Source organism: Buceros rhinoceros, unplaced genomic scaffold, assembly GCF_000710305.1.
Source record: "Buceros rhinoceros silvestris isolate BGI_N320 unplaced genomic scaffold, ASM71030v1 scaffold1071, whole genome shotgun sequence".
Classification (NCBI taxonomy): domain Eukaryota; kingdom Metazoa; phylum Chordata; class Aves; order Bucerotiformes; family Bucerotidae; genus Buceros; species Buceros rhinoceros.
The window spans coordinates 7,357-26,356 of NW_010393523.1; the positions used below are offsets into that span (position 1 = coordinate 7,357).

Genomic DNA, 19,000 nt, shown 5'->3' on the forward strand with positions numbered 1-19,000 from the left:
GAAAGAGTAAAACCATCCATGAAAGTCAACTTCTCTGTAAAATTGTGACAGCAGAAAATGAGGTCTCTGAATGTGGCAGGTCATTGTTGAGTGGAAAATGTCTGCTGACCTGGACAAAGGACTGAGAGCGCATCTGAAGGGTCACTGGGAGGGTTTGCTCCTTTTGGGCCACTTGTACACCACAGGTGCTTCTCAAAGGTTCCTGGCCTGCTGCAGCCTACCAGAGGATGGTAAAGCCTGAGGGTTTGCAGCACCCAACTGGAGTAATGGCAGATATCGAAGCATCAGTGGGAGATTTGGGATTAAAAAGTACTGTATAGTCCTTGATTTTGACGTGAGCTTTCAAAATGTTGAACCAGGCTGGAATATGCAGCATCTGTTACAGTGAAATCCCAGAGACTGACATTTTCTTTGCATGTGTTCAGGACTAGTTTTAATAGGTTGGTGGCAGCTGTTTTGTTGCTCCTGCCTCTTCAGAATTTCCTTTGGGTTTTCCGAAGTTTTAGGACACTTAGAAAATTTTACTTCAGTTTATGCAGGTTATATGAATGTCTTTTTATGGATGGTCTCTGAGGTATTCCAACAGGTCCAGCGCATTTCTCTCTTGCTTTGGATAGATATTTTTGTACGGCTGAAGTTGAGATACGTGTTAGCAGCTTTTCTTACGCTTGCCAAGCGTAAGGGTAATGATTCTCAGGTTTTTTCCTCCGTTATTTGGAAGCTACAATTTCAAGGATACAGAAATGGAGATGTGTGTCGAGTTTCAAATATTCACTGCAATTAGAAGATTGTAGGTCAATTATAAACATTTTCAGTTTTCTTGTTTCTTTTGGGGTAAAATAAGTCATGATGACATTATGGAAAATGGGTGATGTCAGACAGCAGAGTCCCAGGGACCTTTCGAGATTGTATCCTCACAAAGCGAAAATGCAGAAGGAATTAAATGGAGAAGGTAGGAGGATCATTGTCCTTTAAAAAGAACAGTGCAAAGTCTCATCTTTGAAAATGAGTTTCAACGATTTAATGCTGCAGAGGAAATCAGTGTGGCAACAGGAGAACGTTTTCAAAATTACATAGTCTCAGTTTTCAGAAAAGGGAAATTGAAACTGAGAGAATGGAGCTGGAGAGAATATAAAGCTTTCCAGGTCCAGCTTCTGTTTGTTGATTCAATTCCTCGCTGAACCTGAAGTTTAAATGGTTTTTACTTATTTATTTATACCTCCTTTGCTCAAGAATCTGGAAGGCCATTGGGTATTGAGTCTCTACAGCCACAGTTAGAGGCTCCTCAGCTCTGGGTAGCTCTGAATCCTGCATCCCTTCCTGCTTTCACTCCAAACTCTACAGCATCATGATCTTGTTCTTTCACTGGACTGAAAAAAATCTCATGCTTTAGATTATTAACTTAACAACAGATAGTTCTTGGGAGAATGTGGTATGTTCTGTGATTGTGTAGCGGGGTCTGGACTATCTTTGTAGTCTGTATTTTAGATTCTCGCTTGGTAACTCAAAATTGTTTGCAGTTAATAGGCTGGTTACTCCATTGCAAAGGTTGTGTTGCAAAACGAAAGGCCTCAGGATGTATCTTCAAGCCTTTACCGTAAAATGTTGAGTAGAATTAGAAACTGGTTGATACAAGGCAGCTTCTAAGACTTACGGTTTTGGGTAAGAATGAAGGGACAAATGTGAATGAGATGAGGAAGCAAGCTGAAAACTGCAGGTAATCTTCCACAGTCCAGGGTTTGGCCATATGTTTGGTCTGATGATGCTTAATCAGTTATTCCTTACCCTCTGCTAAAGTCTGACATCACGAAACCAAACCCCCTAATTACCCATTCATTCCATAAAGTGACAGACTTAAAGAGAATAACTGTAGTTGAAAACCCAGTGTAGCATTAACTGGGAGGTTAATTGCCATCTTCAGCTGCACCGCTGTCTTGGCATGACATGTTTTTGCCATCTCTCAGCCACGTTCCGGCTTGGGGCCTGGCCTTGATCACTTGGAGTAGTGGCGAGTTCAGAAGAACAAGCAGCCGCTTTCAGTTTTCTTTGCTTTTGATGCATCTTGTAGTGAAGCTTGTCTTTTCCTGTACAGTTTGAGAGGCTGAAAGATTTCACAGAACCATGCTTGTGTTCGCTGTATTTTGCTGTACAATCCATCTAGAGAGGTCATGGGCTTATAGTGCAGCAATGGTCATCACCTAATGCTGTCTATATGGGTGTGTTTATGCATACAAACTTTCTAATTTCTAAACTATACTTTTTTTGACACACGCAGCACTGAAGAGCCTCATTTAAGAGGTGTTTTTCTGGATGCTGAAGGATTGGCATGTCTTACATGGAAACCTAAACCAGTTTCTAGCTTTAGACCCGTGTTTAGACCCCCATCCTGTTTAAGAGTGGCTGCCTGAGTGTGACCCAGACTCATCTTCATTTCAGAAGGAGCTGTTTTCCCATCGCCAGGGTTTTTTTAGAAGTCTGAGAGAGTGTTCTGGTAGTTACGGTGTTTTCTGCTTGTGCATTAGTGGATTGGAGGCAGCGTGGCTGGAGCGTGCCTTACATTCAAGACTTACTAGACGGCTTTTTGTCCACTTGAATTATCTTTCAAAGAAATGTTTCTTCTGTTTGGGAGTCCTTGTGACTTCTTCTGTTCCCATGAAAATGTTCTGTTCCTTCCAGAGGCTGAAATCCTGAGAGAACACGAGAAGTGGGGGAGACACTAAATTGTGCTATAAATCAAGAAACTTTATGCGAAATTATGTATTTTCTAATTACCTTGCTTAGATATATACTGAGCAAAAGAGCTACACAAGTTGAAGAAATGTCAGATAAACAAACTCTGACATGTGTAGTGTTATTACCGTCTGACATCTCTCAAAGAGTGATTTTACTCACTCATCCTTCATTCTTTATATCCGCGTGTCTCGTGGTGCATGCATTTATATTTTATATAAAGGGCAGAGTCTGTAGTCAGAACATTTGAGTTATGCCGTTAAAAATAAATTAAAGAACAGCAGGTGAAAATGATTCCTACACATGAATATTCAAACGGTACCTCAGTCAGAGACTGTAGAAAGAATAATAAAGAGCAGTGGAACTGTGGTGGGGCCAAGGCGTTGATATATGAAATGAAAGTTTTATTGGCACAAGGTTGAGATGACTCACAAAACTTGCTCAAGGAGTGACACGGTCTGCTGGTATGCCCCATTGCCAAAACTTTCAAGGGTTTACGAACTGGAGGGGGCAGCAGCACGGGGGCTTGGAAGTCTAGCAGCCTCTTATTCTTGATTCTCACACTCCTGTGCTTTAGCCCCTGAGCAGAGTGGGTTTAGGGACGGCAGGAGGGTGTAGGAGCGATGTAGCTAAGCAGAAAGCTGAGAGACTTCAGTTCATTCCTTCTCTGGCAGCCGTTTCCTATGGATTTGCATCTCGCCAAGGTATTGAGGCGCTTTCAAGGCAACCGTCAATTACTATGTATTTTGTTTGGTGGTGGTTGTTGTAAGAATGAAGCAAGTGTGACCTTCACACTGCTTACCTCGTGGAATTATGCTGCTTTGTTGGTGTTTTCACAGGGTTCTGGAGCACGGTGACTGTTCAGGGCCATGTGATGGCGATGTTCAGGGAAAGTGTTTGTGGATCTGACATTCACTTTCCTATCACTTACCTGCTGTAAAGACAAGAACATTCAGAACCGTGAAATACTCTGGCAAAGTGGAAGGAAGCGTATTAATGGGTGACTGGCTTCTTTTAACCTCAAAATATTTCTGTTTTCTTTGCTTGTTTCACAGATCCTGTCCATGGACCGCAAAACGTCGAAGTTGTTGACATTCGCTCCCGGCAGCTGACGCTGCAGTGGGAGCCCTTCGGTTATGCGGTGACCCGCTGCCACAGTTACAACCTCACAGTCCAGTACCAGTATGTGTTTAACCAGCAAAAATTTGAGGCAGAGGAACTCATCCAAACCTCTTCTCACTACACCTTGCGAGGTCTTCGGCCCTTCATGACCATCAGGCTGAGGTTAGCCCTCTCTAACCCCGAAGGCAAAATGGAAAGCGAGGAGCTGGTTGTGCAGACTGAGGAGGATGGTAAGTTGTGTTGGGTTTGCTTGCTTCCGTGTTTTCAATATGTCCAAGCTGTAAATAACAACATAACCCTCTGTCCCATGAGGCTTACAAACGGCTTCTCTGGACAGTGTGCGCGTTACATGAGTGAAATTTGTAGGTGTAAATAATTCCCATTTCACAGCCGTGTTCTTGAAAGGACAAGGAGCCCTGAAGTGCTTGGATGTGCCAAACGCCAGTCTGAGCAGTGACCAAACAGCGGCAGGGCTGGGAGTAATTCTGGAGAAGTCGACCTCTGAACTACCCAGCATCCACCACGCAACTCCCTTTATCATTTGAGCATGTCAGGATTTGTTGGTTTTTTGTTCTGGGTTTTTTTTTTTTTACCCTTGTGCTCTCACATCACTGTCCCCGAAGAAGTATAATGTTTTCCTGCCAAGAATGTAGATTTTCTGATCTTCGGGACATCTGTAGCATTTGATGGATGTCTCAGAAGGTAAACTCAGTTGGTGCTAACTCTCCTGTTCTTGACACCACAGAAGAACTGTTGTCCAGAAGTACTGATGAAAAGCTTTAAAGTGTTGTTATCCCATCGGAGCTATTTCTGACCAAGGACTCTCACAGACTACGAGCCCCTCTTCTATCTAATGTGTTAAAAAAGAAGTGTTCTTCCTCTGCCAGAGCTGTGAGGAGCTGCTGTCCTCACTTCCTTTCAGCTGAAAGTGGCTCTTGCAGCCCAGTATATCATGCGGGGGACAGAAGAGGATGGCAGATCCTTCAGAAAAATGAACAGGGTGTTATCAGCCAGGCTCGGGAGTGCATTTACCTAGTTATCTTCCACAGCATTAAAATTTTGCTTGAGTAGGTGGATTTTTTTAGCTGGCCTTGTAGCCATAATGAAATATAAATCTTGCATTGTTACTTTCCTAAGGAAATCAATCTTTCATATTGATAAAGGTGTGCAGCTCAGTAGCATCTTGATGCCAAGGTGCAATCTGGCTGTTCAGGTGGAGAGAGTTGTGCCTTTGTGTGGGTGGAGAAGGACAAATTAACTTTCCTGCTGCTGCTGTGCACTGAAGTAAGGGATGTACTGAAATTAGCTTCATATTTTCATGGATTCTGATTTTATTTACCACTTAGTGCTTAGGTTAGGGTATTCTTATCTGAACCAAAGATTGAGAATAAGCTGTTCATATAGATAGCACCTTGGTAATAGTAGTGCCTTGAGGGTTTTTTTTATTTTAATTTTTTATCTTTTTTATTTTCAGTTCTGAACTTACTGGCTGATGGCCTTTTGATGTCTGTACAGCTGGAGCTGGTGGTAGCGACTAACACAGTTTTTTGTTGTTTTTTTTTCTTCTTCCTGTAGTTCCTGGACCTGTTCCCTTGGAATCCATCCAGGGAGGACCTTTTGAAGAGAAGATCTATGTTCAGTGGAAGCCTCCAAATGAGACAAATGGCATCATTACACTCTATGAGGTGAGGGGAACAGATTGTTGTGAAGGAATACTTACCACAGGACCCTTTTCATATGTGTTTAAGCCAATCCTGAGCTCTGAGAGATTTCAGCTGGTGCTAAAAGAAGCCTGGTTAAAAGAGAGAAGAATCTTCAAGGTAGTCTGCTGCTATCACTGGAAAAGTTTCCTCGTGTAAAAAAGAGAAAAGATTTCTTTTTTGTGGCAAAATGAGAGCCATACACTCCCCCATATCTTGGGTGCTCAATTCCTGCCCTGTTTTTCTCTTTTCCTGTGTCTCAACAGTCTGTTTTCTTTCCTTTTTTTCTTGAGGTAAACTTCTGATAAGTTTTATACCTGCAACTGCAACTAATTCCTCTCTGCCTTTCCAGTAGTCACAACACTTCCTGGCAATCTCTGCAGAATACAGCCATTAAGTCTTATCTTAGTGTTCTTATTGAATCTTTCAATGATACGTCTGTCTAGCCCAACCACTTCCCCTGCCGCCAAACAAAACACACAGCAGGTTATGGGATGATCACTGACTATCGTGTGCTGGATAAAAAAAATTAAATGTGATTCTAGAGCGTATCAGAGGAGATATTTCTTGTTAAGGTAGGGAAGTGTTACTGTTGTCATGGGCTTCTGGTGAGTCTGTATCTGTAATATCACGTACACCCAAATATGTGGGAAAAGAATATAAAAGACAACCTCCTTTAGAGGATCATCCGAAATGAGAGACAGTCCTGCAAGAGAAGGTAAAGGCACTTCTACTAAATAGTGGAAGGTAGAGCACCAGTCTTGGCCAAGTGCATTTCAGTTCAGCATCTACCACAGTAAGATTAGAAGTAGCGAAAGAAAATGTTGCGTTTATGGCGATGTAAAAATGTTCTCTGTGGGCTTGTGCAGCATTTCCTGATACAGAGGAGCACAAACTTCTTTTTCATGGCTGGGTCAATGCACGATTGTTCTGCAAGTGGCACAGGGCAAGGAGCAATGCTGCCATCACCCTTGAGGCTCTGCTCCTTTCCTCTTGCCATCCAGCCCCTCCGTTTGGAACCGGAGGCCTTGTAACATGTAACCTGTCACAGCTGGAACTCCTTGCTGGCGCTGGCTGTCTCTATCCCATTGAGGGTCAAATGGAAAAAATCAAGCAGGTTTAACATCGGTGAGCTCTTGCGCTACAGCATGAGCAAGAGATGGCAACTTTCTCCTGGCCTTAAACGTAACCGCACGTTTAGGTCCTGTCTCAGCTGGCTCACAAAGGCAACCTTTGTCTTTACTGGTGTTATCTTAAGTTTTCATGTCTAGGACCAAAGTAACCCCTTAGCAGTGACCTCCAAAGTGTGTCAGGCAGGGTTCAGCCATTTTTCGGTATCATCGTGGCCTCACGCAGCTTTAACAGAGTTCAGCTGACCTAGTAGTTAAAGAAGAAATAAACAGCTAATGGTTAGTCTCCAAGAGGTTTTCAGTTCTTTAAGACAACAGAAGAAAAAAAAGTCAACGATGAACTTTTGCAGTGGTCTCTGGAGGGAGCTGGAGCTCCGGAGGGAGCAGCGCTGCTGTGGCCAGCAGGAGCCGGGGGCCTCAGTGATGTGCTGCCGAATTTGCAACTATCTAGAAACTCTGCAGTTGTTAGGGAGAAACAAACCCAAGGGGCCTACCATCATTTATTGAAGAAAAATTCCCTGTAAAGCAAAGATTAAAAAATACCACTTTATGAATTTGAGTTAGCGCTGTCAGGTTCTGCGTTACACCTGGAAGTAGCTGACTAGAGTCACACATGGGTGTGATGGTCTCTCAAACTCCCTTGGGCACAAACCCTCATAATAAAAAACCAAAACACCTCCTTCTCCTTAGTTCCCTTCTTACCATCAAGATCCGATTCATTGCATCTGGATACTGTATTTTCTCTGCAGTTCTGTTAAAAAATGTTGTTGTAAGCTGCTAACATGCTTCCAAACAATCACAGTCTATTCTACTTACATCCCACTTGGTTTTCTTTGGGACGGATTTTCTTCTCACATCCCTAATCATTCCTGCAGTTCCCCACCAGGCAGACTTCCATAGCGCACAAATTGCCGCTGCAGTTTGCCCGCACACTGCTACGTGCCAGCTGGGCTGGAATTCAGCAGCGCAACCTTCGGCAAGTCATTTGGCAGCCAGAATCACCAATTTCATAATGACTGAATGCTTTAAAGAGCCTAAACAAAATGGAAGGACCTTAATGAACTGCTTTGACTTACGCAAGTCTCTTCTGATTTGATATTTATCCTTCAAAATGCTATTGTAGCCTTTTGATAAAGGCAGCAACAGCCTTGCGTTTAAAACCCCCCTGTGTTCAGTTGGCGAATTAATTGTTTCACTGGGTACAGCCACAGCTGGAGTTTTAAACAAAGGAACCTTCTCAGTCCCCAAGTCAGTATGTAACTGCAGGCTGTTCCCAGGGAGCAGAAACCTCTTGTTCAAGCACACTTGGAAAGCTCCGGGAATTGCAAGGCAGTTACTCAGTATGCTGAGAAGACGGGGATGTGAGCTGTGTGGAATGTGAGTGATGGCCCAGTTCATCTGGAGGGTGAGGAGCAGTTAATAACACGAACGTGTGCCGCGTGAGGAGGTGTCACTTGGCCTGTCCTGTCAAGTAGGGCATTAGGGAGCTGCGCAGGCTGCTGCTGCAAGTAAACCGTGCAATGGAGACAAAGCTTAAGAGCTCTAGGGAAGTCCCCAGGAAGCTGCATGGTGTGTGGGTACTTACACAAGACAAGTAGATCAATCCGTGTTCAGAAACAGAGCGAAACAGCGATAATGGCTTTTGGGGTTCCCTGGTTTGGGTGGGATGCTCTGCAGAGATGGATTTGCGTGTGACACTCATGAAAGAGGCATTCTTAGAGCTGTCTGGTGCAGGGAGCTGTGAGTGGCAGAGTCTAACAATATTGTAGTAAGTCCTGTCCCCCCTTCACTTTCCTGGCAGACGGAAAGCACCACAACTTGTTGAATATTTTTTTTTTAATCAGTCCTGCAAAGCTGCTATGCTTTAAAATCCCCGATAATCAAATGCTGCTTATTGTGCTTATGCTGTGTGGGAGTTCAGCTTCCAAGCCTTTGTGTGCAGAGACAAGCGACAAGGATATTCTTTTTTTTTTTTTTTTTACTTTTTTTCATCCTAAGTGTGTGCGAAGTCAAACCACCATCAAACAGCAGAAAGACCTGCGCTGTCACTGGGCTGCAGGAACAAGCAATCTAATTGAAGGTCATAGACCAGCTTTGGCACTTAAATTTTCCTGCTTCTAGATGACATGAGGTTTTCTCAAGCATTTGTTCTATAATCCAGAATGAAGTGCTTCAGCTACATGTGTGGACCCAGATACTTTGTGCAAACTTGCGTCTTGAAATGTAAATCAAACTTCATTATATCTGCATTTCTGTGTTCGCGGGGGTAGCTGGAAGCTCTTGGGTGCGCTCAGCGATGGTGGCTTTCACCTTCGTAAACACGCTTTGTGCATGCAATCTATTTCCCAGAATTGTCAGGTTTTAGAATATTTCACCCTTAAAAGGCAAGAAAGAAAAAAAAAGCCTCACCTGGCAATCCTGTCTAAAATATTTTCCCCATTACCTGGGGGAAGACACTGTTGTGAGGTATGACAGTCCTGGAAGCATTTAAAGGGTGGTTGCAGTATATTCAGTTCCTCAGCTGGAAAAATGCCTCTTAGCCTGCTGAAGTCCTTTCAGCAAGCCGTGCCTAAAGGCAATGGTTAAACAGCAAGCTGTCTTTTTAAACATTGTCAGGTGGAGTCTTGTAATCATTTATGTTCTCATCTTTACGATTATGAAGTCCCATGTGGGTTGCACATGGAACTTGGGAGAAATAAAGATATGTTTGCAGCTTCTAACTAGCTAGTTTCCTCAGTCACTCTTTCTGAAATGCTGTAAATCTGTATTTAGATGCCAGGAATAATAGCGTGAGGGATTTTCGTATACAATTTCAGCTCTTTAATGGGATGCTTGGAGCCTAGTTCCTCTAATCCCGGTGGATCTGAGTTTAAATTGCACTTCAGAGGTTACAGATCCTCTTAGTTTCTATGTAAAATCGCAGTCTGCCCTTCATCATCTCTTCTGTTGCCAATACGCTATTTCTTCACGGTCACGTCACTCACTTTTTCTCTGCAGGAGAGGTCGTTACACAGAAACTGCCTCTTAGAGGGTCATGCATGAGGTCAGTATTTGCAGGATGCACTGTCTGCATTTACGATAGGGTGGAAACGAATGTCTTCCCCCTTTGACCCCCATAAGCACATATTCCTTATAACATAAAGCATGATCATCTGGTCTGATAGCCAAGCACTGCATGGATATGCGTGCAGCTCTATGCAGAACCCTCTTTTAAGCTATTCATGAAACCTGACATTTTTAGAATAAAATCTTCCCTGCTAAAACATGTAGCAAAAAAAGTTTTCCTGGAACAGCTGAACGGGGTGGGAACTCAGCTTGGCTTAGTCATTTGTTTGTTTATTTAAGGGCTGCTTTTTTGGTTAAGAAGAGTGAAAAACAGTTCCCATAAGGAAAGCAACCGCAAAATGTTGCAACCAATTTATATAAAGCTCTACAGTCGAAATAGTAGCGAGATGACAATTCTTGGAAATTGCCTTCAGTGAGAAGTGGCTTTGAACGTTCCCATGAAAATCAATCATGTTACAGCTTCTCAGCTGCATTCCACGGGTGCACAGTACTCCTGGGACGAAGCTTTCTCACTTCGGCTCACTCAGTGTGCGCTGGGGGAAGCCCGAGCCATGCACAGCTGGCTGCTGCGTCTTGCTGTACCCCAAAACCCATCAGTTAACGCTTGTATGTTCGGGTGTAGCTTTATCACTCTTCTGTAGGGACACTTGGCAACGCAGTTTTCGTGCACTTGGTGTTACCCCGTTCATCTGCAGCACTAACGTTGTTTTCCTTTGGCACGGGATTTATGCCGTGTCTCCTACTGCAGTGTGTTGTTTGTCCAGAGTCCATGAAAGTCCATTACACAAAGAGTAAGTGTTTTACTGCACTATGTGGAAATAGAATTCCTGAATAATCTAAACTAGCGATGGAACTATGTGGCCATGTATAATCTGTTTATACTCTGCCAGCTCTGTAGTGGCTGCGGCATCCTCTGAAGTACATGTGAGGAAAGCTGTGCGTGTGCACCCAGCTAAATGAGTTCTGTAGTTCACAGCTTTTTGTGCAGAATTGCTCTAGAGCAGGGCTGGGCTGGCCAAGGACAAATTCAGTATTACGGGGGTGCTGACTGTGGTGTTCACTGAGCACCTGTGGACAGGCTGGTTAGATGGTGCCAGTGTTCTGGGCCCCCCTTGATCAGGATTCAGACCAGAACTGGGGAAATTCGTGGTGATAATTACACCGCTTTATTATCTTTTAGGGGTTTTTTGTTGTTATTTTTGGTGGGGTTTTTTGTAATTGAGAAGGACTATAAATCTGAGCATTGCTTGCTTTTGTAGCAGGTTGGGGTGCCCTGTCAGCCACAGACCCTGTTGTTCTGTTTCTGGGACGAGGCAGGGCTCAGTGAGGCAGCCTTCCGGTGAAAATCGAGAAGCAAGAGGTGCCAAGAAATATCTTTTTTCCTTTCAGTCAGCAGAATTCCACTGAGAGCCCTTTTCCCCCTTCCATGCTGTTTAATAACATGGCTTATAAGCTCCTTGTCAACCCTGGAAGTCTAGAACATGCTTGAGTGGCCCCTCTGCCATACACAGGGTGTTGAAGATGACTTTTCTGACGCTGTGGGAAAACCTGATTTACCCATGCGTGGGGATGCAGAAGCCAGCACATGCAGTGGCTGTTGTGGTGCATCACGTTTGGGAATATGAAATGCCTCGGCAGGACTGGAGTCAGCTGGAGCCGCGTTGGTTTAAGGCTGACATGGGGAGATGGCAGGAATCGGGCTCTGCGCTGAGCGGTTCCTCCTCAGGCAGCGGCTCTTTGGGGTCCTGCATCTGAGGAGGCAGCAGCAGGAAGGAGGCAGCGGATGCCAGCTGGCCCTTCGCTCGGGCACTAAGCCCCGTTGAAGAGAGTATCTGTGTGGCTGTTGTCTCTCTCCATCCTGTCCCAGTTAGTTTAATACAGCCTTAAACTCAGGGAGTGTTTAAATGATTTCCTAACGAGGGATGCTTTTCTGAATAAACACCTGAAAGAGCTTTTGAAGAAACTTCTTTAAGTTATACAGGAGTCTTAATTGTGCGCTACTCCCTCGCGGCTACTTGCGAGTTATCCTTAACTGGGAAGCGTTTGTTAATGATGCGCTTTTACATCTTACGGTTTCCAGTAACATCTTGATGAGAAAATGAGCAGGTTTGTGGAGGAGCTCAGATGTCAGGGGGTTTTAAATGTGTGACAACCTTCAGGTAAATAGCATAGTAGTGTTATAAATAGTAGGAATCAACCGGTGAAAAAAATTGCTTGATCAAGCTTTCCAGAAATAAAAGCATAATGCGGTCCCTTGAGCACCACAATTTCTTTGATTGCCTTTTTATTGTTCTTTTGAAGCCAATAGTCTTGCAGCAATATAAATCCAATGCAAATGAGAAAAGATACTTGGCTACAACAAAACACTTTTTTTTTACTTTTAAAGGAAGGAACTGATTTATTTTAGTGTGCGTATTGGGCTCTTTCTAAGCCAAACTAAGTGATAAGAACTTAAAAACCCCACTTCCTTATAACAAAGTTCAAATTAAATAGATCCTTCTGTGGATATGCGAATATCTTGTTTTACTGCCTTCCAGTGCTTTATTTTCTTTTCTAGGAAAAATACAGGGGTTTTGTCTATTCTTCTTTCTTTATTGAGACATGCTGTTTCTCTCTATTGCTCACCCAGGAAAACAGCTGATTCTTAATCCCATTTCTTCCATCTAATCTTCTCAAGCTCTAGTGTACCTGTGTGATTTTGGTGATACAGATAAAGCGCTTTAACAGTTCCATATTCAGATTTTAACAATATCTTGCTTACCAAAGTGTAACAGTTAACTAAGCTGAAAGCAAACCACAGATACCCGTTCTGTACTTCCTCCTAGGTGCGGTTATTTCTCTTTCATGTTAAATATTGCTTAATTTATCAAATAGATAGGATTGGAAAATCCAGAAGCGGCGGGTTTATCCTCTTAGTTGGGGCAACTGAGGAACTGTGAAGAAGAGGAAAAGCCAGTCAAGCGATCTTCTCATTGCCTTCAAAAGGAGGAGGTGCCAGTATTACGGTTCCTTTTGAGGAATTAATCTTACTGCTGTTCTTTGTGCACATGTGTTAGACCCAGTCTATAACTGTGATCCTGGCATCCAGTGGACGGGGTGGGTTGGGTTTGGTTTCCTGTGCCCTGCTCTCATTACCAGTCTCTGTCACTTTGAAGTCTCTTGCCTCCCTGTTTGCCTTCTCCTTTTGCCCTGCCTGTGCGGTGCTGTTTTGTCCTGATCTCTGTCTCCCTGCTGTCCAGGGGTGTTGCTGGCAGCCGGGGTGGGACAGCTTTCAGGATAGTGGCAGCTGCTGGCTTCTAGCACAGGGAAAACGACTAAGTTCCATACTCTTCCCTTTGCTTCTTTCTAATTCAAGAAATTCTGATTCTGAAATGGTGAAAAGCAGCTTAGGGTGAGGCAGACACTGGTCTTGGAAACGAAGCACAAACGGACAGTTTAAGATTTAAATGACTGAAAATATGTGGTCTTACAGTTACCAGCTCCAGCAATAGCCAGGGCTGATACTTTATCTTTAAAAGTGGCAAACCCATGTTCTACCTACGTGGTTTTTTCTGCCGTTACGTTACGGCGTACAGCAAGCAGAGCCGCTCTAAGCGATGATGTCAGTTCTCCATTGTGTTGGGTCGGGGTTTTGTTCGTCACCCACAGCTTTCGCTACGCCCAGTGTAGCATGGCAAACCAGCTAGGAGATGTATTCACAGCAGTGCTTTCAGCATGGCGAACTGAGGAACAAGTACGGAGATTGAATAACCGCCTCAATGCCGCAGTCCTATCAAAGCAATTTCTAGAGTTGTCATTTTCTGCTATTAAACTGAACAATGAGGCTCTCCAATAAGATCATATGAAATAGCAGCTCATTAAAAACTCTCCTTAATATATAGCGTGCTAATTAATGTCAGTGGGGTGCAAGCTTGAATGGCAGAATAGTCTATACTGTTTGGAAAGTAGGTAAAATAAAAGAAGATATTTTATCACTAATGACCTTTTAGTAAACCTAATGAAATCCTTAATGGCCTGAATGCATTACTGAGGAGCTCCCAGTTGCTTTGTTACCTATTCCATTCTCCCTTTCTCCTAGATGTTAAATTTGGTTTAATTTATAGAAAAGAAAAAGCAATAAAGTCCCAAGGAAATATGAACAGGAAGGAGTCTGACCAAGAAGGTGAGTAGATGAGACCTCTCAGCCCTGCTATAGCTGTTCCTGGTCAAGAGGAGGACTGTGTTACATCCTGTCTTGTACCCGTGTGCTCTGCGCTCGGATTCAGGTTTAATTGACTCTGTCTGTGTGACTCCTGGTATATACACCAGGGAGCAAATGGATGTCTCTTATTCACGAGGTCTCCTCGGTCAACTTCCATGCTCATTCCTAGAGCCGCGCTACGGCTTCTCGTGCTGTTCCCAACCACACCATGCTTGCGCTGTGACTAAATCAAAGGACTTTATTCTTCAGGACTTTTAGTCTTTCACATCTTGCCAGCCTTAAATCTAACTTGCAAAAATGCTCTTTAACTCTGCCTTAACCTTCTCTCAAAGGAAGAATGAAAGGCCTTTGCGTGCTCCCGTTTCCTGGATGAAATTGTCTGGGCTGGGAAGCAGTGTAAGTAGCAATAATTGCCTGGCTTAAACTGAGTTTTAAGATGGAAAATGTGCCCATCACCTGATCATAAAGTACATTCTTTACTTTTGAAGTCCAGCTCTGGAGAAGGATTGTGCACTATCACTCCTTCCTGTTCATTAAAAGATAATTTTCTTCAAATTATTCCTTTTGTGTAACAAACACTTGGAGCAACTAAGTTTAGTCTTGTACCCCACGTGTCTGAAGCTTCCTGATAAGATTGAAACTAGTGTCCACCCTGGCTGCAGTCCGAAGTCACCTGCAGTAGTAATTGTTCCTAAGAAGCACAGGCGGCTGGCGAGTCTTAGAAAAAAGAGCCCGTGGCTTGCCGTGTAATCATGTTTCAATCAGCTTTAGAGACCCGTGAAATTGATTGTCCCCCTGACCTATCATACACTTCAGAGCAGTTACTGTGCTGGGCAAGTTAATTCCTTATTGGGCTCCAAGCACACAAAAGAAGAGAGCTTTCTGCTTGCTCCCCATTTCTCACAAACCAAGGAGGAAGAGGAGCACGAATCCCCTTGAAATCAGAATTTGGGAGCAGAGAAGCCAGCCCTGTTTTGCTTTCCTGATCATCCAGTGAAAAGGACGGTGATTTAGGAGAAAGATGCCAGGCTGTTGGCTGCATACAAGGGAGCTTGGATGAATGACAAAACCAGCAGCAGTGATGACCAGGTAATCAAAGAGCTGTAGGAATCGTAAAAGTCTGACAGAAAGGAGAGCTGAGCCAGTGTTCCGTCCGTGTGGTGTCCTCTTTGATGCTGGAGTCGGCCTCTCCCTTCCTCTGGAGCTGAAAAAAAGGGGATGCTGTGCAGGCACAGTCTTGAGGAAATGAATAATATCCCACTTCAGATACCTGCAAAGAAGGTCTGGCCCTGACTTCATAGCATTTAATTCCCATTTCAAAATCCCTCATTTCAGGAATATTTTGATCTGTCAACGTAAGTGGAACCCTATTCAAATTAATCCTCAAATCAACCCACACATGAAAATTCTAGGAGCTCCTTCTTAACCTGAGTCTTGTCCCTGGCAGATTAAACATGTCCAACATTTTTGTATTTGTTGTTGAAATGCTTCATTCAGGGTTACTCCTCAGTCTGAAACGCTGCTTCTGCTGGAAGTGGCTCATTAGTCCTGAGCTTTCATGGACTGACTCTGAAGTTCACAGGAAGGAATCAAGAAAACACAAGGCTGTGCTGTCACCCTTAAAATGCTCCTACAGTGCCCACATCTCAGATAGAAACCCTGAGGGAGGACACAAAGTAGAAATTATATAGTAAAACAAAACCAAAAAACCCCTGATGAAACAGCGAAAGGTGCTTCTATCTGATTTACATTGTCTTCTAGAATGAATGATCTTTATTTAAGGCTATTTAAGGAAATTTGGTCCCCCAAACTGTGGGCAAGTGCAGCCTTTTCTCCTCCACGAGCTCCTGCCCAGGACTGCTCCCACTTGTGAAGGATGGTTGCTCCAACCTGCCACCCCAGCTCTCCCTGAGGCTGGAATACTGGCAGCAATGTGATGCTGTGAGGGTTTGTTTGGTTTGTTTTCCCTTGCACGGACCACAAGAGGCTTGTGGCTGCAAAATAATTATTAGTTTGTTTATGGGAGGAGAGAAATACAAACACAAGCCATGCACGCAGAACTCAGGCCTTGTTACTGTCTAGCTTGTTTTTCCTTTTAGTGCTTGATAAGGTTCCTTTTTCCACTGAGCCAAAAGGTTTTTTCTGAGCTATTTAACTTTATCTGTCTCTGTGACAGTGTTAAACTTGTATTAAATTGAGAGAAAAACAAAGTAATGCCTATCCAGCATTATTAACTTGCCATTTTTGTATTTAGGACACAGACAAATTAGAAATTATTCAGGTTACCCAGACAAAAGTTACATCCTCACCTAGCTGTCATCCTTATTAGGGAGGAACCTTGTGAACTCATCCGTGCAGCTGCTGAGCAAGCAGCGCCGCTTGCTAGCAGTAACTCAATCCTTTTCCTGGATCCTGTAATCATTCTCTCTCATTATATTTGATAAAATCCGCCTTGCAACGCTCCACCTCCCAGAAACAGTCTCTTCTTTGCAAACTTCTCTGTGCACTCACTAGAGCAGATTTCCAGCTAAATGAAAGCCCAGCCCCTGCTTTCAGAGGAGTGCCTGCAAGAGAGCAGGCTGTTGCTCAACTGACACTGAAGTTGGAACAACCTTGGCTGGGGCAGGAGTAATGAGACACAGCCCTGGGCGATAAATTACACTGACTTGGGAAGGAGGGGAATTCATCGTGCTTTGCCTCAGGCAAAGGTCTGCTGTGCTGTCAGCTGAGTTTCTTAGGCTCTCAGTTTCCTCTGTCATGGAAATAAGTACCAGGAAAGCTGCTTATGAAAGAGTTTTGAGGAAATCCCTTGTTACCTGCTACTAGTTTAACTTGTGTAATCTCAGTAGCAGAGGGACAGCTATTTCTAGCTGCTTTACTGACAGATTTAACTCAAGACAGTGGACTTTGAGGACCTTTGGAACAGCCTTTCCGGACCATAAGAAATTCCCTGCAGTACAGTGGTTTGCTGATAGTTGCCATGGGAAGAAATGGGATCGATGTCTGCTGCATGGAGAGCTCGGTGTTTGCCCGTTTCTCTGAGCTCCTCAGGAGCACGAGGAGAAAATTCTGTCAGAGTTTAACATTTCTGAAACGGGAAGCATGGCAGCAATGGCTGGTTTTTTCCCCAATAAATCAGAGAGGAGGAAGCCCTGGTGAAGATTTTGTGCCTAGGAGGAACCAAGATGTGCAGTTTACCCACTGTTACTTCATTACATGATTGTTTTAGCAGCTTTACTCCTAACGGGCTCCACACACATCTCGGTGACCAGATTATTTGCTGGAATTTATCACAGTGCTGTCTAAACAGAGTATCTGTGCACGTAATCCTTAATAATATGCTGGGGGCACACACTGCTCGTGGAAGTCTTGCCTGTTATTAATCAATTAAGAATAAGATAAGCCCAACAGTGGTTCCTCTGTTTTGGTAGATGATTCGAAACGTGCTGAAGCTGAACCTGCGTCTGTGCTGGTTTGCAGTTCCACACAGGATTTTTCAGTGTTAACCCGAATGAGACAAGAATAGAAATAAAATATTCTGCCAGTTGTTGCTGTGCACAGTGGGTCCTTTGAGAATGACAGCATCTGTTTTCTGGAGAGAGCCGCTGCCTTGTAGCAATAGTAGTATTTCTGGTACGGAGCAGGACAGCAATGTTTTCACCCTCGTACCAAGCAGCCTGGGGGGCTCTGTGTGTAGGTTGAGATAATGTGGTTCGTGTCTGCTGATCTGTCCGTGTTACCGGGCTCTTTGCAGGCTGAGTCTTGGATCAGGGGGGCTGAGCTGCCATCTGGCCAGCAGATTCTCTGGGCTTTCCCACCTCTGTTACAGGTCTTTTCTGAACTTAGGTGCTGTGTCCGTGTAGATGAGAAAACCGACAGAGGCTCTTAACCGATGCTAAGAGAGAACAAGTATTAATTTATGAGAAAAACGCTTCCCTCTGCATCCTCTCCTTGCCTGAGGGGATGCAGGATTAGGGCCGTGTACTCTGACATGGTTAGTACAGCTTTTAGCAATGTGCCAATCTCTAAATTAGTGGTTTATAAATATTTCTGCATATCAACTACTGATTATAAATATTGCCAGCAGCTAAACACACTGCAGTCTGGTACTACCCATTCAGTCTTATCTGCCCCTTAGAGAGCCATTATTTTGTTTGAGGTGACAGAGCTCTTCTGCCAGGTGGCTCTTGTTTCATCTACTTCTTGCCGCTGGACTTAAATGTGGAAGGAGATACATTCGTTCCATCCAACAGCTTTTCCTTTTCACAGGAAGTCTTTTTCACTGAAGTCTCTGGAGAGAAATATGCCTCAGTGGATGGGACTCTTGGTAGGTATCATCACAATCTTCTGCTATTAAATGAGGCTTAACATTACTGCCAAGAACCTGCTCCATTAAGGAGCCAATGTCATGTGTTTGAGGAAGGGACAAGAGATGTCCGCCTAAGAGCTGATGGCTTCCTGCCTTCTTTTAAAAGTCTGGAAACTCGGTTGATGGCTAATACAGTTTTGTAGCTCAAGAACCTGAATCTCTTTGCAGATATTGATATGAAAATCTATCTAAATCTGACTTGAGTCTGACTTTGAGAGATTTCAGGGGTCATCACGTTCTGCAGTGATACATAGATGTACTGTAAGAACTGCCTTGGCTTTTGAGTTTTTGGGTGCATCTGCATCCCAGTTCTAAGGAATTATGATGATAGACTTGATCACTGCTTTTGCTTGGCTTTTCACCAAACCCAGCTTGTTTTCCCTCGTTTCCTGTTCTGTAGCTCTGGGCCCTGGCCAGTAACATTCCTTGGAAATGCTGCCATTTCTTTAGCCTCTTTTGGGTGGTACAGACACTGCGAAGGGAGAGTCTGTCCAGGGGGGCTTATCTTGTATCTAAGCATCTGTAACGTTAGTGTTTCTAGCAGCCGTGGTCTCATCCAGTGGTTTTTGTAATTACGACAGTAAAAAGTAACTAAGTGTGAGAGTTAAAAAAGGGTGAACAAAAAGCCCATGTACCCACTAGGATCTGAAACGAAGCAGGTCCTCATCGCTCTGAGAGTGGG

General features: G+C 43.9%; 1 protein-coding gene across 1 annotated transcript in view; it reads left to right on the plus strand.

Moving 5' to 3' along the window:
• The first annotated feature begins 927 nt into the window (after window positions 1-927).
• LOC104501112 (receptor-type tyrosine-protein phosphatase T) overlaps window positions 928-19,000 on the plus strand; it is a 148,590-nt gene continuing 130,517 nt past the window's right edge. Inside the window, exons 1-3 of the mRNA XM_010144867.1 lie at window positions 928-952; window positions 3,786-4,082; window positions 5,428-5,537. Coding sequence (XP_010143169.1) covers window positions 928-952; window positions 3,786-4,082; window positions 5,428-5,537 — 432 coding nt within the window. The remainder of the gene's footprint in view (window positions 953-3,785; window positions 4,083-5,427; window positions 5,538-19,000) is intronic.